Source organism: Aedes aegypti, chromosome 3, assembly GCF_002204515.2.
Source record: "Aedes aegypti strain LVP_AGWG chromosome 3, AaegL5.0 Primary Assembly, whole genome shotgun sequence".
NCBI lineage: Eukaryota > Metazoa > Arthropoda > Insecta > Diptera > Culicidae > Aedes > Aedes aegypti.
Genome location: NC_035109.1, coordinates 294715971 through 294739088, shown reverse-complemented (window position 1 = coordinate 294739088; position 23118 = coordinate 294715971). Strand labels below are relative to the sequence as shown.

Genomic DNA, 23118 nt, shown 5'->3' with positions numbered 1-23118 from the left:
TGAACATTCTCTACAATATTTTTTCATCTTTTAATTTGCTTGATTTCTTGAATGTTTGGAAACGTTCCATTAAAAAAATGCTCAATTTAATGAGGTTTAAATATGTACCGTAATCCGGGGGCAAATTGATCACTTTTTACAATTTTTTGTTGTGTTATCCTTCGGAATTCAAATAATGTCGAACAAATTTCGGAGAAATCAGTACTTCGTTAAACTTTATCAGTTTATGTGATCGAAATTTCATGAAATAATATTTAACATATTATAAACAAAGTTTTAATATCTAAAAATAAAAATGACACGCTGGGGCGAAATTGATTCATATCCATATCTACTAAATGTGGGTCTCCTGAATCTGAAAATGACGTCAAAATTCTTACAACTCGAGTATTCAATCATTTTATTGCAAAATTAAACTTTGGAAATCTGCCTAATACGCCTAAATTGTGGGCAAATAACTATACTTGTTATGTTGTATGATATTAAAAATGAGTTCAGTAGTTCATACTTAAGCTTACACAACACTTTAAACACTCAAAGTTAGCATGTAGGCGTAGCACCAGTGGATTGTTTAGCACCGACCTTTTCAACTGTGTTGCTCACACCTTCAAAAAGTGTGAATATTTCTATACAAACCTGAACCGTATAAAAATGAAATAGTTCAAAATCATCATTAGACATCCATAAACTAGAAAACATGGAATGTCTGTGGTGCATCCTTGGGAGGAAATGTTTTTTGGTACCGACCTGATCAAATTCACCCCAGTGATCAATTTTCCCTCGGATCACGGTACGAGAAATCTCGCCAATAACATTCTTCACTCTTATATGAACAGAATAGAATTTATATCAGGTTTAAGCAAATGTTGTCGGCAACCGCAATATTGTTGAACCATAAAGTGGATTTTCGCAAACTCTTGAGCATGAATTTCATACATGAGAAACATTTTAACAAATATTAGGCAGGTTAAAAGCTAATAAAGTTCAATACAGGATTTTTACATAATTTGCACGGACAACGTGGGTAGGAATCTCACAAAGCGTTGAGCAATATCTATCTATCTATATAAATAAAAATGGAATGATGTTTGTATGTCACGAAATGGCTCACGAACGGGGCAACGAATTTGAATGATTCTTTCTCAATTTTGTTCGTCAAGGGTTCCGACGTGTTTGTGTGTATAAAAGTTTCAGGTTGTTCACCGGGAAAGTAGGAAAAACGGTTCTGAACGGAACTGTCATTTTGTATGGGACGATTCATAGCGGTTTTCAACAGCCTACTTGATGGCGAGACGAAGTTTGCCGGGACCACTAGTTTGAAATAATTATAGAGCAGAGTTCTGACGAAATACAATTTTCACAGCATTCTTCACCGGATTATCGCAAAATTCGGGACAACACTGGTTAATGTTTTCAAACAATACTAGATGAGATTGGAACAGAACCTTACGACAGTTTCTGATAGAGTTCTGAGACAAAATACATTTTAACAGGTTTCAGGTCAGAATTTTTAAAATAATCTGGGCTGGATTCATACGTGATCATAGTCACAATTTGAACTTAATTATCGAAACTATCACAGAAGCATCTGAAAGCCGTGTAATAAAGATATTAAAAATAATGCATTATACCATTTTTTTTTACAATTGTCGCATTGAAAAAAAAATTGGCCTGCCGCACAATATTGCCCGCGGTTCAAAAAGGTTGGGCAGGCCTGGTATAGAGCATAAGCATCGTGAGAGAACTCCGAATGTTTTTCCTAGGGAAAGTCAGCAGGAAGTACTGAAAGTTATCTATTGAGATAAATAAAGTAATATTACTGGTAGAGGCTTTAGTAGTAGAGTTCAAAGGCGAATATTTGTTGTAACCTTTTGAAATATCTTGGAGAAACCCTTGAGTCAGGGCCGTGGCGTATCCTATCAAAGAATTTTTGCTGAAATTTCTTAAAAAATACAAAAGATTGTCTTTTGTACTTTAGAAAGAAATACGTTTGATGAATTTTTTTCCCAAGAAAACACTAAATTTTTGTACAAATATTTGAAGGTATTCCTTAAGAAACTTTTACAGGAATCTCGAATTAAAATCCTGAGGAATTCCTGGCGAGTTATACTAATCTCACAAAAAACGTTTTGCTGAATGCCTGCAAAATCCAGGAGTTATTAGTGGAAGAACGCTGGATTAATTTCTCCTGTTGATTTCGGTCCTATCATTAGCTTGGACAAAATCCCCAGTCAATGGAAGCGCCACCCATCAAATCATCATACTTTTTGCAATTCGTCCGAAACCGTTAAATGGACCTTTTACCTAGTCAAAAAATTGAAATAGGTAATATTTTTGGACATTTTGCCCAGCGGTTTTGTGAGAAATGTATGCATAATGGCTTTGATATCATTGATTAGAACATCGACCCAGATTCAAACTACTTCTCGGTACTTCATTGTTTAATAAAATTTCTTTACTCGACTTACGAAGAGTTGACTGTATTCGCACAGCTGTTTACAAGACATCGACAACAGCTGTCGTCACAAAAGAAACAATGGCACCTGTTGTTTCTCCGTTCTCACGTGGTGCTCTTGTTGACATGTTTTACTTTTAATTGACCGTTTAATTTTTATTTGTTAAAATAAGTATTAATTAGTTTTTAAACCATGTTTTACCCGTGTGAAAATCGTGGCATTTTCGGAAAGCAATATTTTAGCTTATGGAACACAGTTTTCAATCGATTGATAATCCTTTCTGTTTCTAATCGCATTACCGTCACCCCAGATTGATATCCGGTTCGACCGACCTTCATGTGGCCCTATTTAGGTAACTACCAATTGTGCTAATTATCCCTGATCTCATAATGAGGGCACACACTTGTCAAACGTGGATTTAGTTCTCAAAGTCCAATTTGAAACTCCATGATTTATGGAAGCATTAACCCAAATTCGGAACAGCATTCGCAATCATAAAATGAGGTTATGTACCTCATCCATCCGACTGGTTGGGGTTGGGGAAAGTGCATCCTGTGGTGGGTTCTCGGTATCGTTCTCCATCTCTATCGGTCCACGGTTGTTGACTAGTAGAGAGCGCAGTAAATCATTTACATCTCTGCAGTAGTATAGCCGGCCAGCGACGGGTATCGTCGAACGTGACAAATGGCGAATTCTGCACTGTAGTTGAACCATCTCAGGAGAAACGACCCCAAAGTTGTCCGGAAGAAATTGAAACGAGAACAATCAGTGGTGCACTTTTCGGTGCAAGACCGGTTCAAGATTCGGTCCAAGGCGATGAGTTGTGAAAATGAGGGGTTAGATCCAGAATCTTGTGGAGTTTCATGACTGTCTACTAATGAATGATTTATTCTCTTATCTTCAAACAGTGACGAACAGAACGAGGCCTCATCGCTGATTAACAACTACTCCAGCAGTTCCACATCTAGTCTTCCACTTGCGCTGGACAGCAGGTCGACCTCGCTCGAGGCGGTCGGCCCGACGGGAGCCTCGGCTGGTCCAGGTGCTCCCCCGGGTTCAGCGGTCCAATGTTCCAACACTTCGGCCAACAGTTCGGGTCTGTTCGGTTCTCCCGGCGGGGCCAATGTGGCCAACCTGAGTGCGTTCGGCGGCGGTGGTCCGACGATATTGCCCACGGCTCGCGAATGGGTCGACAGCGAGGACGAAGGCACTGTCGAGCTAGAAGTCGACTGGAGTTCCAACATACCGGCGGACATACTCGCCAGCCTCTGTGATGCCGAAAAGAAACGACAGGAAGTGATAAATGGTTAGTATTGATATTATTGAGTGTAAAAACTATTTGAATAATAATCAATAAATCTCTTGCAGAAATTTACCAAACCGAGCGAAATCACGTGCGGACGCTGCGGTTACTGGAGGGCATCTTCATGCGGTCCCTACAGGCGGAACCCTCGTGCAACGACCTGCTGCAGCTGTTGTTTCCGCCCTCGTTGCGGAAACTCCAGGAGCTGCACAGCACCTTCGAGGGCTATCTGAAGCAACGGCGGATAGAGCACAGCAACATCGTGCGGGAGACGGGCGATCTGCTGCTGTTGATGGTAAGTGATCTGGATTTCTCCAAATAATAAAAATTATTATAATTTATATTTTTTAACAAACCGGGAAAATATTTTATTTAAATTATAAGCATCATTGACGCCCTTGGCGAGTGCACCGCTATTCTCCAAATGATATCATCTCAATGCTTAATACGGTTTGTTTCTATTGTAGTTCGAAGGTCAATCCGGCGAGGACCTGAAGGAGCACGCTGCCTATTTTTGCGCCCGCCAGCAGATCGCCCTGGAAGCGCTCAAGGAGCGGCGGAAAAAGGACGACAAGCTGCAGCAGTTGCTGATCAAGGCCGAATCGCACAAGGCCTGCCGGCGGTTACAGCTGAAGGACCTGCTTCCGACCGTGCTGCAGCGGCTAACCAAGTACCCGCTGCTGTTCGACAACCTGTACAACTTCACGATGCGCGTCCAGCCGGACAACGAGCAGGAGGCGCAAGCCATCCGGAAGGCTCTCGAATCCTCCAAACGGATACTGGAACACGTCAACAAGGCGGTCCGGACTGAGGAGGACAACCATAAGTGAGTTGCGATTGATAGCGCCGCAGGGTAATGTGAATTGATTGTTTCATTGATTGTTTTTTTCTTCCTTAGGCTAATTACCATTCAACGTAAGTTAGACCGAAGTGGGTTAGATAAGGACGCTCCTAGTGAATTTAAGGTAAGTTGGTATATCTGGTCAAACATTGTTCTTAAAAGCTTACTGATTTCATCCTCGAAACCCACAGAATATAGACTTAACTGTACGTAAACTTATCCACGATGGAGCGTTAACGATGAAGAAGAATCCAGGGGTGCAATTGCATGGACTGTTATTCGAAGATATGATGGTTTTACTACAAAAACAGGTACACATATCTATCAAAATACTGTCCAAGTTCATCCTACACCTTATCGAACACCATCTTTCTTCCCGTCCGCAGGATGACAAATACCTACTCAAGTACCACTCTAGTCCCGGTCTCGGCGGTAGCGAGAGCAAAATCACCGAGGGCCGCTTCAATCCGATCACCAAAACCAGCCTGATACTGGTGCGGCAAAGTGCCGTCGACAAAAACACGTTCTTCCTGATCAACACGATCATGTCGCAGATGCTGGAGCTGACCGCACCGAGCAGCACCGAGTGCAAAGCGTGAGTAGTTGAAACTTTTTCTCTATTTTTCTATATCCGTATCGAATGAATCATATTCCACGGGGACAAAAAAAGTTTTCAGTTCAAAATTTCAAAAACCGTGCAAAAAAAAGTAACACCATTTCTCGACGTTTCATGCAAAAATAAGGTTTTGACGAGAAAAAATGTATGGAAACTTTTTTTGCACGGCCGTGTAAAAAAATCCGTGCGGAATCGGGTGTAATACGTTTTTGCGCGCCAGTGATTTTCTATCCCAGCTTTTGCGTGTTGGTGCCGTGGTTGTTACTTAAATCGAGAATGGATTACCAACTGGTGAGCTCGTTTCATGTTTGTGATAACACAAATTTGTATCGTTCGATAACATTTTAAATTGAGGCTTAAGATTTATCTGTCAATGACATCAGAGATTTCTCCATTGCTTCTACAAGGTATATAACGAAGGGCTCCTAAAGCAATTCTCCAAGTAATTCTCACAAAATTTCTCCAGGGTTTGTCGCATAAAATTTACTCAGAGTTTAATTTAATATCCCTTCCTCATCCGATAGTTTTCAATATATATTTCTCCAACAAGAGTTTTAGAAAATTCCCATGCAAATTATCTTGTGGTTTACCCAGTAATTTCTCCCAAAATTCTAGCCAGAACTTTTCAACAGAAACCTCTCGAAAATACGCCACAAACCGTTCCTATTGTTTCTCAAGAGTAATGATTTTTTAGAATTTTAAAGTTTGGGAGATTCTTTCGAGAGTTTTCTCCGTGAATGTCTCTACAGCTTTCTCTATCGATCTTTCTGAATTTATTTTTAAAATTGTTTATGTGTTTTTTTAACTCCACTTTAAATTCCTTCAGGTATTGTTCCATTGTATCCCTCCAAAACCAACTTGAGAAATTTGTCTGTAAATTACATCAGATTATTTTCAATTGCTTTCTCTCAAAATATTTCAAAGGAAGCCTATAAGACTTTTTCCGAAAAAAAAACACTCGTTTTTATTGCTCAAAACAATAAAAATCAGAATTTCCTATTATCCAGCACTGTATGCAAAAAAAAAAATTAATGATTACTGCATGATTTTTTTCAACAGACTCCTCCGGGAATTACTCTACGGATTCCTTCTGATATTTCTAATGAGTAGGTACTTTTCAGCATTTTACAGATTCGTAGATCCTTCCAAGAGATGATATCGTGAATTTATCTACAGATTTCTCAAACGATCTTGCTGATTTTTTTAGGGAATTGTTCAAGTGTATCTCCGAATTCTCATAGATTTTTTGCTCCATTGTATTCCACCAATTCTTTATCTATGAATTCTACCAAAGATTTTTTCCATTTCCTGCTCCAGGAATATTTCGGATAATACCTAACGAAATTCATCCAACTGTTCTTCCAAATTTTCCTTCAAGAATGTATCTTATAATAAGTCAAGGGTTTTTTTTCATCTTCTATCTGGTGTTACGTCCCAACTGGGACAAAGCCTGCTTCTCAGATTAGTGTTCTTATGAGCCCTTCCACAGTTATTAACTGAGAGCTTTCTTTGACGATTGACCATTTTTGCATGTGTATAATCGTGTGGCAGGTACAAAGATACTCTATGCCCTGGGAATCGAGAAAATTTCCTTTACGAAAAGATCCTCGACCAGCGGGATTCGAACCCACGACCCTCAGCATGGTCATGCTGAATAGCTGCGCGTTTACCGCTACGGCTATGTGGGCCCCGACATGTTTTTTTTCACAATTCACCCAGAAAATTATTGTAGGGGTTTTTCTTAAAAGAATCTCTTAGATTCCGTGATTAATTGATTCGAGAATTTGCCCAAAATAAAATGGTAGAGGCATGACATTTTTTCAGGAGTTTATTCTATAATTGCTGCAGGAGTTCATTCTGGATTCCTTTTAGGAATATCTTCTGAAATTTCCGTTCTCTTTGGATTTTCTCCAGGAACACGTTTTGGAAATTCTACAGAAGTTCCATGTAGAGTCTCTCCAGGAGTTCAATCTGTAAATCTTCCAGGTCTTCCATCGAGAAATTGTGTAATCGTTCCACCGTTCTACCTGTAATTCCATCAGAAGTTCTATCTGGAGTTACTCCAGGAGTTGCTTTTGAAATTCTTTAGAAACCCCTTTTGATATTTCTCCGAAAATTCAATGCGAAGTTACTTCAGATTTCTTCTGCAATTCCCACGGGAGGATTTCTTTATGACAGTTTCTCCAAAACTACTTTTGGAATTTCTCCTGAAGTTCTGTGCAAACATCCACCAGGATCTCTTTCTGCAATATCTGGGAATCCTGGATCAGCTTGAAATTACTTCAGGAATTGTTTCTTATAGAACTGCTCCAGAAATTATGGGCTTCGTGGCCATGCGTTTAGTGTTGCCAAGCCACATCAAGTCAAGGGGTATGGGTTCGATTCCCCCTTCAGTCCGGAAAACTTTTCTTTTGGAATGTATTCCGACTGTGCGTTGCATGCTAGCCCGTTGTCTAGTGTGGTGCTTCCTTCAAAGGGCAAATCGTCCACTGGAAGCTTTAACGTGTCGGTGTCTTTAAAAAAAAATCCTCTAGAAATTCTACTTTCGCCAGCAGTTCCATCTGGATTTTTCTCGGGAGGTGCATCTGTTTCACCTGGAATTCCTTCAGAACTGCCGTTTAGAACTTCGCCAGGTCTTCTATTTGAAATTTCTTCAGACATTCCATATGGAGTTTTATCAGAAGTGCCTTTTGAAGTTCTTTCAGGAGTTTAGTCTTAAATATCTTAAATAGTTTTTTCCTTGTTTTCTCCCAGGAGTTCTACTGGAATTTCTTCACAAGAAATCATTAAATCATTCATTAAGAATTCATGGCAGAATTTGAAAATATTTGATGGGGCCTTCCTTAGCCGAGTGGTTAGAGTCCACGCCTACAAAGCAAAGTCATGCTGAAGGTGTCTGGGTTCGATTCCCAGTCGGTCCAGGATCTTTCGTAATGGAAATTTCCTCGACTCCCCTGGGCATAGAGTATCATCGTACCTGTCACACGACCCAAGTAACACACATGTCATAATTGAGCATTATCAACTCATATATGACCAGATTTGGTCATATTTCAGTCAAAAATGCTCAATTATAACATGTGTGCTACTTGGGGATATACGAATGCGAAAATGACAACATTGGCAAAGCAGCTCTCAGTTAATAACTATGGAAGTGCTCATGAAACCACTAAACTGAGAAGCAGGCTCTTTCCCATTGGGGACGTAATGCCAAAAATAAGAAGAAGAGTTCCATCTAGAATTTCTCCAGATTTTTTTCTAGACTTCCCCTAAGAGTTCTTTCCGAAAGTTCTCCCATAGCTCTTTTCGGAATTTCTCTAAAAGTTTTGTCAAGAATTCTTTCTGCAATTTCTGCAGAGGCTACTTCCTGGAATTCTTGAATCACTTATTTGGAGTTCATTCCGCGATCATTTCAAGAGTATCTTCTGGAATTCCTCGTGGAACTCTATTAGTTCTAGAATTTCCTAGGAATTGTTTATGAGTTCCATAAATAGTTTCTCTAGCGGTTCCATCTGGAAATCTTCCAGCAATTCCATCTTGATTTTTCTAGGAAGGTGCATCTGTTTCACCTGGACTTCGTTCAGAAGTTGCATCTAGAATTCCGTCAGAAGTCCTGTCTGAAATTTATCCAGATATTACATGAGAAGTTTCTCCAGAAGTGCCTTCTGGAGTCCGTTCTCTCATTTTCGATCTGGTATATCTCGGGAAGTTTTTTTTTCTGTCTTTCTACCAGGAGTCCTATAGGATTAATTTCACAATTCAATTGTGTGGAAATACATAGAAGAATTACTGTGGGTTATCGAAGAAAGTCGTCAAGAAATCATCCAGAGGCTTTTTAAAATAACTTCTCCAGCAAAAAAAAAACAAATGAAGGTGTGATAAAACTCTTAGAAAAACCTCGAAAAAAAAATACCTGGAATCATCCATTTTTTTGAAATATGTAAATAGTAGCGATTTTCTGATAGGATGTGTCAACATCTCGAAATGAATTTTCGAAAACTAAAATCATTTAAAGAATCTGATAAACCCTAAACCAAATACATTCACAAAGCTGTACTTTTTATAGAATCCATGACAAAAGGGACAAAAGGAAGTCGAAGGGACAAAAGGACGAAAGACAAAAGGACGAAAGACAAAAGGTCGAAAGGACAAAAGGTCGAAGAACAAAAATGGAGGGACAAAAGGTCGAAAATGTCTTTTCAAAGAAGGAAAAATTTCCCGCAAAGCAAATCATTTTCGACCTTTTTAGTGTTTGAGGTGAAATCTAAATAAGAAGATCGATTTATCACTGACCAACACCAGGTGACATAGTTCGTAGTAAATGTCATTGTTATATGAGTTTGTCATCTTTTCAAATCCTCTGCCAACAATGTCCACATCATCTCCGAAGCAAACAAATTGACTAGATCTGTTGAAAATTCTTCATCGGCTGATATACGTTAAACAATAAGCATGAAGGACCATCATTTGTCGGAAACAATCTGGAGTGTTCGCTTTAGATCTTCATATATTGCCAAGTGGACCAGAAAGCAGTTTTACGCAGAACGATGCATTTTGAGCTAATAAAACATTTGACGAAAACACTCTTCTACAAAGTTATTTGTATTAGGCCCTTTGTTTGGTGTTATTCAAAATAAGGATTCACATTTTCATAGAAATGTTATAACTAACTTTTTTATTAATAGAAATTATAGTATACATGCTTCAGCAAAGATGTGGACCATTCAATTTCATGCAACCTTGCCGAACAAAGTTTTTTTGTATCTCTTAAATTGGCCGATTGAGAGCTTTGTTCCTACGGCGACATAGGCTGGTTTAAACCTGAGAGAGAGGAGACAGCTGGCTTAGATTGCGAACTCACAAAAGTCAAAGGAACCTGTCACCAACTGTCACTATAAAACCCACATACTCGGAGAGCAGAACATGAAAAAGTGTCAAAATTCAAGTAAACGTAATTAAAATATCTTGGTGTTTTTGATGATTTTACATTTAAAAAAGCGAATACTTAAATATAGTTGTGTGTTGGCGAACTGCAATTGATTTTTTTTTGTATTCATATCTATTTTCATAGTGAACAACATGAATTAAATATGATTTTGACCAACATAAGTTCATCTGACCTATGTGCACTACCCAAGAACTAAAGAAAGAAGTCAAAAAAGGCTAGAAAACAGTTCCAGCTGTCAGTGAGCTTCTGGCTCTAGCGTTCTCATTTCTAATATCTCATCAAAGTAACTAGTAGTCTATAAAACACATTTTGCTATCTCTTTCTGCTTGGGAGTAATTGAATTTTTTTCGCAAAAACCTTTGATTCAGAATATCTTTGCTTTGAGCAAACATAATAAATATCTCTAAGAGCCAATTTATTCACCTTCGCTTAGCCCGTAAACCACGTTTACCCATAAAGTTAAACTGGGTTTAAGGCCTGAGCGGTGGTGAAGAAAGCGCTTATAAATCTTTAAATAAATGACGGCACTCAAAAGGCAAAATAAAATTTTAGGTATATTATATATTAAAAATAACAGATGTGTTATTGTTGTAACTCTAATAAAATGCCTTGAAAACCAAACTTTTTCTATCAGAAAAAAATCAATAACTCGCATGAAAATTTTCGTTTTCTTAAGTTCGTTAATAATAATCGTGACGAAAAATCTTGACTAAAAGGATATGGCAATAAAACTATTTCGAAGGTTTTTATCGTATGCTTTATTATTTTATTATTTTTCATTTAGAGCATGAAAATTAAATTTTAGACAAAAACGATCTAGGGTATGTGTACCAGTTATAAACATAGTGGTTCCCTATTTCACCATACGTAATTACTCTGAAGTCTTAAAACTTTGAAAACTTTTGTATGTTGTAGTAGTTAGATTTAAGATAGATTTTGATGTTAAAACATTCAAATAGATTTAAAATGTGAAAGTTATCAAAATTTCACATATGGCCAAATAAGGAACCACTATGGCTATAACTGGTACACTTTCCCTACTGCAAAACTATTTTAAAAATGTAGGTTTTTAGTCGGTATTATCTAAAACTAGGGTGGTCCACAATATCACATAAATAATCTTATCAACATAAATAATATAAACAAACTATAAAATATCACATAAATGATATAATCAACTATAATCTTATTTGCAAAAATAATGGTTTCTTCTTCTTCTTCGGCAAAGTTGTAAAAAATCAAAAAAAGTGCCTAAAAAGTTTGTTTTGTATGATCGATTTAGCGATATTAAATGATATAAAATGTATGTTGTTCTAGGCATTTTATTAGAGTTACAAAAATAATGCATCTGTTATTTTTTGAAATAATATACAATTTCATGATGCCTTTTGATTGTCGTCAAAAGATATTTGTTTTCGCAATCACTTTTTAATTATCACTTATCGATTTAAGGTGATTATAAAACGAAGCCAAACTTTTATATTTTCAAGTGCACATGTCTGACAACCGTTCGCGTTGTAAATCGATCAAATTGCTTGCTTGCTGGTGGTGATCAAGCGGATAAATTTTCGGCGTGGAGCGCTGTTTGGTACTCAAGGCTTGTGCTCTTGGAAATTCGAGGTTTGCCTTCGTTCTATAATCATCTTAACGGCTAACCAGTCGAGTGAAAGTTTGAACAACTACCGTAAAACTAAACATTGCATATGCTTTGCAATTGGATTATATAGACAAATTGATGTGAAATTTGCGGAAAAGTTACACGTTCCTTTATGGAAATCGAACTCACAATTCACTAGATAGGGCTCGTTATCCTCGGAAGAATTAGATGCTCAAAGAGATTGCCAGTTTCTTTTATCACTAAATTACGCATTTTTCAAATCTTCTTCTTCTTTCTGGCGTTTACGTCCCCACTGGGACAAAGCCTGCTTCTCAGCTTAGTGTTCTTATGAGCACTTCCACAGTTATTAACTGAGAGCTTACTATGCCGATGACCATGTTTGCATGTGTATATCGTGTGGCAGGTACGAAGATACTTTATGCCCTGGGAAGTCGAGAAAATTTCCAACCCGAAAAGATCCTCGACCGGTGGGATTCGAACCAACGACCCTCAGCTTGGTCATGCTGAATAGCTGCGCGTTTACCGCTACGGCTATCTGGGTCCCATTTTTCAAATCTCTAAAAGTGTTTTATACACTACTTTGATGAGATATTTGGAAAAATCGGTCAATTCAAGAGATACAAACTATTTCTACGAAAATGCAGAACACGTTAATTTTTAATAACACTAAACAAAGGGCCTACTACCAACTGATACAAACATTTTGTAGAAGATCATTTTCGTCTAATGTTTCATTCTAAAGCCTAAAATGCATCTTTCTGCTTTCTGTTTTCTGGACCATGGTGCATTGTGTCACCCATCGTTGGTCGCTATTATCAATCTTGTAAGCTTCCCTGAATATCTTTTCTAGTGCAACTACAATCGTATGGCTTGAAATAGAGAAGAAGGCTTTGCATTGGCACCTGATGATATTCACGACTTTTTGATGGATATTGCTGTATAGTAAAGATCTGGTTGTCGTAAAGTACCGTTTTGATTCATATTACGGACACTTAACTGCCCATAAAAGCATAACTGTCTCATATTGATTTTTGAACCAACAGCTTTTTTCATCGCAACATTCATGTTTCAATATACACTTTACTATACATATACAAATTATTACACTTTGTTTGAAAATTATGTGTAAAATTATGAAGTCCCATATTGCAAAAATAAAAGCATAACAGTTTCCATATGAAATTCTAACCCCAATAACAACTTTAGAACTCGATATATGTTCAAATTTATTTTTTTTTGCTGATCGATAGAAGCAAAATAAGTAACCTGTGTATTGGTGCTGAATGAATATGACAAGCAGAAATTTTCTGGAAAATACAAAGATTTGTATGAAATGACAAACTTTAAACTTTGAGCGTTATTTTCTCAATGCCTACTTTTTCCATATGGGACAGTTATGCCTTTATGGGCAGTTAAGGGCTCAGTGAAATATAACTGTTCATAAATCACATAAAATAAATCATTCTGTGTGATTCTTTCGCGTTATCGAGCCCTCAAAACACCTAACTCTCGAATGGGGGATGAAGATTTTGATTCCGTAACATGAATAATTTTACCACTCCAGTCGTCGCGCTGTTGTATTTTGTACAACACTGTTGAAAAAACCTCGATTTTTTTCAATCACAACAGCAGCGTAGTGGTTCTGATGGTGGCAAACCGCGCGACGACTGGAAGGTTCAATACATCCGATTCTGTTTTTGCACGGGGGATGCGTACCATGCAAAAAAAGTTTACAGTTCAAAATTTAAAAAAACCGTGTAAAAAAAGTAACACCAGTTCTCGACGTTTCATGCAAATATAAGGTTTTGGTGGAAAAAAATGGATGGAAACTTGTTTTGCTCGGCCGTGTAAAAAAAAATCCGTACAAAAACAGAATCGGGTGTAAATAGAAATGTGTGGACTTTTGATGGTTCTTATTTCGGACGCTGACTGACTTTTGCCTCATATTCCGGACGCTTTGATTCTTATTCCGGGCAGCTAATGGAAAAGAGAATTCATCAATTGCAACTATCAAACCGATTAAGAGACGTCTAAGGTAGTTGGGCATTATAAATTTGCATAGATATCTATGGGAAATAATGATTAAAATGAGCCTCGAAAGTGAGAACCTTTGAGCGGTAAAAATTGAAATATTTCGTGTGAAATGTTTCCCATACAAAGTAGCGTGTTCGGAATTTGAAGCTGTCCGTAATATGAATCAAAACGGTAATGACCGTTGTCGATTGACCTTCGACGAAGCCGACTTGAAAACTTCTTATGAATTCGTTTACTTCAGGTGAAAAACGACGGGAGATGATCTTTGGAAATGATTTAGAAGTCTTATCGCCTTTCTTGCGATGAGACGTATGATCACTTTCTCTCATTCCTGGGGTAACTATTCCATTACCCAGACTATACTTATCAACTGGTGCAGACAAATGCCCGTAGAAATTTCCTTTGTTATCTAAACCTTCACTTTCTGCGCTCTCTTTGCCATTGAGGTGTTCATCAAAGTACTGATCCCACCTTTCAACCACCTAACGTTCATCCGTCAAAATGCTTCCATCTTTGGATCTGTCCATTTCAGCGCGCAGCATCACACTATTTCTGTTTAAATCTAAACTAAAAATTGTTTCAAATCCAATATTTGATTAACCACCTTATTGGACCAAAGCTAGTTCAAACCGGTCAAAAATCATTGCGTTGTTCTTCCCAACTGCCATTTGCTCACTCACAACCGAATCACTCAAAATTCCCGGTACCCGATCATGACCGATCGATCTTACTTCAATAACATTTATGTTGTTTTAAGGAAACACTCAATCCTCATCCACCCATACAGCCCAGTACAGTACTCTGCGTCGTTGTGCACTTATGCGTGGGAACTGACCCGTTTAGGCGGAAATTTCCTACACACGTCGTCGTCGTCGTCGTAGGATGGATCTGCTTCCCTGCACCAAAAACAGCGACAATCGCAAAACCGAAGAGAATCTCTTCACCGCCGCCACCGCATCTTGCGTTCCGTTCGGTGTGGCGTATACTTATTTTTAGCAAATGAGAATTAGCTTTATTTTTGTTCCGTTTCCGCTCCGTTTGTGTACTCATTATTCGGTGCTAAATTTAGTTGTAACACGAATCGATTCATTATCGATGATTTACGCCCGCGGCGCGGGAGCAGTAGTCCTCCTTCGACGCAGACCGACGGCTTCGCCTGTTCAACTCATCCGAGTTTCCCCAGAAGAAAGCACCCAATCGTCGAAGAGAAGTCACTCGTGCTGAAAATCACTTTTCTCATCATTAGCAGCAATGGCTTCGAACCCGTCCAGGTGTTCCCAACCTCTTCAGAGTTTCGGACTCTATAGAGTCCAGAGTTGTATACAACTTTCTGTGATGCATTGAAAAATATGTCTTTAAAAGTTTTGAAAGTAAAATGGTTATCTTATAAAAAAATGAAGGATTAGATTGAATTTTATGCACTAACTCATCATAGTGTTAAATAAAACCTTGAGGTTTTGACTATTTACCGGAAAATTATAAATAATAATAATAATAATAATTGTTATTATTTACCCATTGTCTAATAGGTCTAATAGGTCTTCACGATCCCCTAGGGGTCCGCGGTCCACCGGGTGGGTAAACACTCCCCTAGTCGTTGCGTTGCGTTGGGATTGGAGTGAGGGCAAACAGTTTTCGAATAGTAGACAAATTTGCATTCTATGCCCGCGCACAAAGAGGGTGCAATTCAGTTTCGTGTCATAATTTACATTACAAATGCCATTAACTAGCGCACAAGATCTAAACTGTAACTGCTGCTGATCGACCAACCGGAGGATGGACACGTTACAGTCAATTGTTTGGATAATTTTACAGATAGGCATGTCCGATGGGTGTGATTGGTTTGGACGGCAAATGTAAATATTCAAATACCGGCAATGAATCAACTTTGTCTCTCGGTCACTAGGGCTTTGTTGTAGAACTATAATGCCGTAAAATATCTCATTCTAAATCATATTACAAATCGTCTTAATATTTATATTTGATGTCGAATTCTCCTGTTTTCGATGGTCTTCTTAAGAGTCAATCAAATGGATCCAATCAATGGTCTTGTCAACTTGACAGTATTATTCAATCATAATTGAACTATAAACCATTACTCACGCAATTCCATCTCCCTTGTCCTCCAGAATTTTGAAGAATCCTGGATCGCTGGCATCAATCCTATGATTGACTTTTGTTCAAGCATTGCTGAATTCGCTCTCATTTGATTTTGAAGCACGATCAAAGCAAGCGAAGAAAAACATCCCAGGGCCCATCCCATCCAACGAGGCTCGCCGAGTTGGATAAATCAACGAGTGCTGAAAAAAATCGAGTTTTGCAACGAGTTGCATACAACATTTTTTGCTATTACGAAAAATTCGTTCAAGCTGGATCATTTCCAAAAGCACATACAAACATCTCAACAGAAAACACGTGGGCGCACATCCTTGTGTAGTATCATTACAGTATTTTTCAATCGCGTAGGCTGCGACATAGTAGTATCTACGAATGTCACAAATTTATAATTATCTCGTTCACTTCATACAATAGAAATATTAGTAGTAGAACGCTAATGGCGTTGTTGTCACAAAACTGATTTTAATTATTATTACCTTAAATTATGGATTTCCATTGTTTGTTCAATACCATGTCGTTGTTTTGGTTTCAAAAATAAAACTGACACTTTAAGGACCGGTACTCAAGCTGTCAGTTCGTGGCAAACTAGATGTTGGTAACACGAACAGCAGCGACATTAGCATTCTTAGGTTAATGCTTCTACTATTCATACAGACCAATGTTCCCTATTGAAGAACAGAACAAATACGTACAGTAGCGGGTTCTGCTGCCACTTCTACGAATGCTGAACGATCTGTTCCCAAACAAGAATTGTCAGATCGGTCTGAAAATGCAGTTCGCCCAAAATGGATTTTTCTCGGTATCCATTCAAGATACCCAATGTCAATACCAAATGTGTTAGATTGGTATGAAAGAAACCATGGGGAAGTGAACTTTCACCTGACGCAGTTTCTGCAAGGACATGGTTGCTATAGGCCGTACCTGCCTGTCCCAATTGTACTGAGAACTTTCCAAGTTTCATTTCCAATCTGACACACTTTCTAGTGAGCGTTTCACTACAGATAAATTAGCACACTCAGTCTAGTAGAGAAAATATGACCATTATTTCCCATGTGTCACGACGCGTGCACGGAGATGCGATTTTGCCGCATCGCCACACTGAAAAGCTTTAGCACCCTCACATCGCCGCCATCATCTTCAAGCTCAACGACACGCTATCAGCTAGCATTTTGTAGCGCTGGAGAAGGTAACACTAAAAGAGCAGGGCTAATGCTACTTGCAGGGCTGGTAGCAGTTCTCTTTTTAGATATTTTACAGTCGCCTCTCCACATCTCGATATCGAGATAGGGAGAGATCGAGACAAAGAACAAATTTTTGATGAATACTAGATTGAAAAACACTCCGTAATACACAAACATACGTCATTTTGCGCTCCTAATTTGTTTTGAATCCCAAAATGTTGGTCTAGAACCTTCGATATTGGTCATATCGACATACGGAGAGAAAATTGAGAACGAAAAATCAACAGAAACACATCGAGACATGGAGATATCGAGATAAGGAGGATATCGAGATATGGAGAGTGAAAATGTATGTAGACTGAAGGGACTTATGAAATCATCGACATATGGAGAGATATCGAGATGTAGAACATCGAGATGTGGAGAGTCGACTGTATTATTATTTTATTTGTTAGTTTATAACTCCTTTTATATGAATGGTCTATAAAGATTATTTTTTCCCAAAATGGTCTAGAGAGTCACTTTTTTCCTTTGTTATGCTTGCAGTGAATCCAGCTGCAAATTATTTTGGAATACTTTCTGAGACTCCTTCAGAGATGACTTCAGTAATCCATCTAGAATTTACTACACCAATTCTCACAGGAAGTCGTAAGAAACTTCCTCTAGCGATTTTCAACGGATTCTTAGAGGATTTTTTCCAACGCTACTACTTCCAGTACTTTCCACAGGAAATTAACTAGTTTCAGGGAATATTCTAGGATTCCTTGCCGATATTTTTTCACTAAATCTTGAAATGAATTATCTAGTTGCACTATGTTTGTCAAGGAATTCCTCCAGAAAATCCTACAGTATTATCTAGTGATTCCTCTTATAATTTTTAATAATCACAAGAAATTTATTAGAAAAATCTCCAAAACTTTCTCATGATTCAAGGTTTTTTTTTCAGATGTCTATAATCAATTCGCTCTCACTTGTAATCGAGAGATACAAACGCGAGCGTGTTGGGGGTTTGGCATCTAAGTCCGAAAAAGACACGGATTTGCGAAAAGAGACGTGTTGATGGTTAGTACTCGGATTCAGTTTGGCTTTCTATTCCGCAGAATCAAAAGGTGTTCTGTAGCTTAGTTGGTTAAAGCGTTGGTCTAGCGTACACGGAGCCGTGAGTTCGAGTCTCACTAGAATGCGTATTTTTTCGCAAATTCATGTCCCAATTTGTCAAACAAACACACTGTGTCTTCTGATTACAAGTTCCCAAAAGTACTTCCAGAAACTTTATTGAAATGTTTTGTCGGATTCTGGTAAACCATTATCAAAACTGTCATCTCCTGGTTCCTTTCGTTTCCTTTATGTTTTCTTGATTCTTGTTCCTGTAGAGATGGTCTTTTTTTGTTTCTGTTTGGTCGCTTCTTTCTGACATGAAGTATCTAAAGTTCTTATTTCAAGCCGTCACCAGCCCTGTACTTCGCGCCGATCATGCTTTCACACTTCCTTTCCATTAACAAAGCATGTGCGCCACCATATCATCACCCAGATCTAGGCTAAAGTGGTACGAAAGTGCTGTGCACGTATGGAAAGCAAACGCTCATTTTTACCATCGTCGTCGCCGGCGCTAGCATGTCAAAAATCATTGTTTCTAGCTTAGTTGACGGCGGGGGTGTCCCACTGTGAAGTTTTCAGTTCACTGAACTAATCGGATCCGCGGCGATAATTCGTGGGAAGACTTACTAGGTACGACTACCGTAATTTCGGGTGAAATTGGTCACTTTTTACAGTTCTCTATGTCTGTTTTCTGTAATGTTACCAATAATGGCTTTAAACTAAATGCAGGAAAACAAGTACCATGGTGAATCTTGACTCACGGCTCATGTGTCGAAGTACTTTATTAAAGGTTATTTTAATGTTAAAACTTAAGTGTCGATATGTTCAACGTTTGTACCAAAACAATTCATCATGCTTCAAATTCGAATATGCTTGTTAAATTGATACCAATTAATAATATACAGTATTGGACAAAACATTTGCAACTTTTTCGATTTTTCATACAAAATTACCAACTTTGATAAACTATATCTCAGTTATTTACAAACCGATTTGAATGAAATTTTCACAGAATATCAGACATAACTTAAATTTTAACATATATTTTTGAGTGATTTTTCCAATCATAAGTTGAAAAACAGTAACGGTTTGACTAAAGTGATTTTTTTGACGATTTTTTATAATTGGCACAACTAAACATATTAAAGGAATACATTCATGGTATCATCAGCAAAGTTATAGATTTTGACGAGATGAATAAGTTTGCTCAAGATAGTTTTTGTGTAGGGCTATCAGATTTTGAGATAAAAAGTTTTGTCAGTTACATCAAAATGAGCAAATGTGTTCAAATTTTGATAATTTATTCACTTTTGGAGCTACATTTTAAGCTTCCCAATAAACTTTCTGACTGTTACAATGTTTAAATTCTCGTCCAGAATCAGAAGTTTCTGAATGTATGTCATCATGTTAGGTATCATGATTTAGGAATTTTACATTGTTGACAATAGTTGAAACAAAAAAGTTCATATTATATATGTTATGGTAGTAACAGAGTAATCTGTTTGTATGAAATAAATTCGTGTGCAACGGTGATCGATTTCACCCGAATTTACGGTACATTATCAGCTTATGAGAATTACTGGATTTTGGTGCGCGAGTCGCAAAAAAGTAATGCTGCGCAATTTTACAACTGTCTCTGTCGGTAATGATAGCGCATATCAAATTTTATCAGTTTCATCTGCGTCATTATCGTTGCTAATGTGTCGCCGTCTTTTCACTGCAGTCTATTATTAGTAGTTCCATGGTCTCTGATTGCCCATTTTCCATCATTTGCATAGTGGATGATGAGTTAGGGGCTGAAATAACCATGATGGTGAACGCGCAGCTATTCAGCAAGAGCAAGCCGAGGGTCGTGGGTTCGAATCCCGCTGCCGGTATTGGAAATTTTCTCGACTAAAAGGGCTGCTTGACTCACGATGTTGTCAATTGGAAAAAAGTACAGTTAATAACTGTGGAATTTCTCATAAGAACACTAGACTGAGAAGTAGACTTTGTCTCAGTTAGGACGTAACGCCAGAAAGACCAAGAAGAGTGATGAGTGAAGGGATGCTGCTTTATTACTCCTCCTCTCAGGCTCACCTCTCTAGCGAGCAATGAATGCTAAGCAAGTGCCCTATTTACGATGCAGTTGCCAATCATCGACGAACCAACTGGGACGTAAATTCCAGGGATGGCAATGGCAAATATGTACGGCAACTCTCTCTACCTCTTTCTCTGTGTGTCTCCTACCCCTGGCAAACTCATTATCATCATTGAAGAGTGTATCAATAATAAGTGCACAGGCGCACGATGGTACTTCATTTCAAGTTTATTTACTTGGCACATTCCTCACCGCTGCAGCTGCTACCAACAACTAGCTAGATATACCATCGGTCCAGAAACCCAGTCTTCTTTACTAGGTGAAGCGACGACGGCGGCTACAAAATGCATGCGTACGTTTATGAGTTTGGCACGTGCTTAAGCCGAGTTCCGGTGTCTGTCCGGTGCTCGTCACTTCTTGAAATCGAACAAGATATGCCGTATCGTGCGCAAGGTTGCCGTTACCTGTTTTGCCATGCCACTCCAGTAGAGTTGACTATTTTGTTATCTTCTTCAGTGAACGCAATGGTCGAATGTATTCGCCGATGAAGGACTCCTCGAGCGGTATCAGTCTTTTAAACAGGATGCGTATATTCCTAAGTATTCTGTCAAAAATTCTTCAGAGAGCTTCACTGTAGCTTTCTCTAAAATAGCTATAGCTTTTCTCGAGAAATCGATCCAGTTAGTTAGCTGACCGCTTCTGAGAAATTTTCGAAATATTGTTCCAGTATTTTTTTTTCGGAGATTATTCCGAGAATACCTACAAGAATAGATCAAGCGATTCCTCGAAGAAGTTCATATGAAATTTCTTTAAGACCCTTTACAGGAGTTTATTTCTCTTTTTATGAGTTCGTCCAGTGATCTTTTCTTGGATTGTTAATCATTTGCATAGAGAGTACTCTATGTCTATGTCTTCTCGGAATTTCTCTAAGGAGTCCTGCAAAGTATCTTCATAGATTTTTTCAGCTATTCCTTGATGATTTCCTTCAGTAAATCCTGTTCAAATTTCTCAGAGAGTTCATCCAAATATTTTTGCAAGGACATCTTTAGGTCCTTTCATGTTTTGGGCGAGTATCATTCCAGGAACTATTGTTAGACTTTGTTCAGAGACTTTACCAATATATTTCTCTAAGAATTACTCTATAAGTTCTTCCAAGGATTGCAGGAATTTCTTATAGAGATTATGAAGACTTTCCTACAGAGAATACTTCAGAAATTTCCCAAGGTTTTTATACATTGTTCTTTCAGAAACATCTCTATGAGTTCTCTTCTTGAGAACTACTACTCAACTTCCTATAGTGATTCCAATAGCATTTATTTTAGGAATACTGAGAAGCATGCTTTGGGTCAATTATGGGACGGGACATTGAAAGAAGAAGAAAATGAAGATGTGCTACGGTTATGTTTGATAATTTTTTCTTTGTGAACTTATATTGGCCAATGATGTTTGATGAGATCTTTCTATTTTTAAAGTATCATTGTTTTACCCATTGTATTTACATTATTGCTTTTAGTATCCCGATCGTTTTAATTGATCTTCTTCTCTTAAATTCAGCAATTACTACATAGTTTTCACCGTTGATTGGAATGCTATTTTCCAACACGCCAGAAACCGTATCCAACCTGAGTAATTTGCCTTCCAGTGCCAACCACCCAATGCCAGATCTTCCAGCAAAACAGTATTAATTAATTCCAATTTTCCTCGGTTACCGGGTAGCGGCGCGCTGCTAATGGATCTTATTGAAAATTCACCAAAGGTCGATTGATTTACGAGCTAATTAGTACCACCCTTGATTTCCCTGCGCGAAGCATAATGAATTCATTTCCCTCTCGTTGTCAACCACCGACTCACCATTACCATAAATACAACCAGAGCAATGCTGCCGACTGACTGACTAAGTAACTGACTGTTTTTAGTGTGTGGATACTAACTGTTGCTCAGAGATGCCGACACAAGCACAGTGTTTTGTTTCGTCGATTTCATGCGTTTTTCTATATTCATAAATTACTCTCTTTTCAAGGGGCAGTTAAGCCGCATAGCTGCTTCCGGTGCAAACAAACCCTTACAAATTATAAACAAATTATCAATTATTTATGTAATTCAAGTGATAGACAGTTGCGATGTTCAACAAAAACATGTGTTACAATACAAACACAAAAAATCGTTAAAAAAATAATTTTTTGACTCGTTTTTTAAACAATTTAATACACATTATGTACAATTTTAAAACTTTTTTCTTGTCTCATACAAAGTTGTTAAACATATTAAAACACGTAATATTGCTGAACATTCCATTATTTAAACTGGCTATCTCTCTCAATTTGTTGAAAAAATATTGCACGGCAGACCAACTTTCTAACGATTCTAACGCGTGGTAAAGATGGCTAAATTATGAGTGAAATTATGAAAAATATTCACGTGCTCAGGTGGGATTCGAACCCACAACTCTTGTATACTAGACTAGTGTTTTACCGTCTACACTACCGAGCCACTGGTAAAGCACTCATCTAGCATACAAGAGTCGTGGGTTCTAATCCCACCTGAGAATGTGGATTTTTTCACAACTTCACTCATAATGCATCCATCTTTACCACGCGTGATAAGTTTATTATTCTTAAAACCATGCGAATTCGATCACCGAACAACTTAATATATGTTTTTTTTTTCTCTGGATTGTGTAAAATTCAGTCATGGAATCTTGCCGAAGAATTTATGAGAATTATGCAAGATCTAGAATAAGATTCTAATCCTACTCAGAATTTGTTTCTAGATTTCTGCAATTATTTCCTGGTCGAATTCCACATAAGGTACCGCGGGGCAAGTGG

At 38.0% G+C, this 23118-nt stretch overlaps 1 protein-coding gene across 9 annotated transcripts in view; it reads left to right on the top strand.

Moving 5' to 3' along the window:
• LOC5577203 (rho guanine nucleotide exchange factor 11) overlaps positions 1-23118 on the top strand; it is a 434547-nt gene that overhangs the window by 336993 nt on the left and 74436 nt on the right. For all 9 annotated transcript variants that reach the window (XM_021853821.1, XM_021853819.1, XM_021853825.1 and 6 more), the window contains 6 exons: positions 3365-3762; positions 3825-4054; positions 4227-4585; positions 4658-4724; positions 4792-4911; positions 4987-5195. In XM_021853821.1, the coding sequence (XP_021709513.1) occupies positions 3365-3762; positions 3825-4054; positions 4227-4585; positions 4658-4724; positions 4792-4911; positions 4987-5195 (1383 nt within the window). The remainder of the gene's footprint in view (positions 1-3364; positions 3763-3824; positions 4055-4226; positions 4586-4657; positions 4725-4791; positions 4912-4986; positions 5196-23118) is intronic.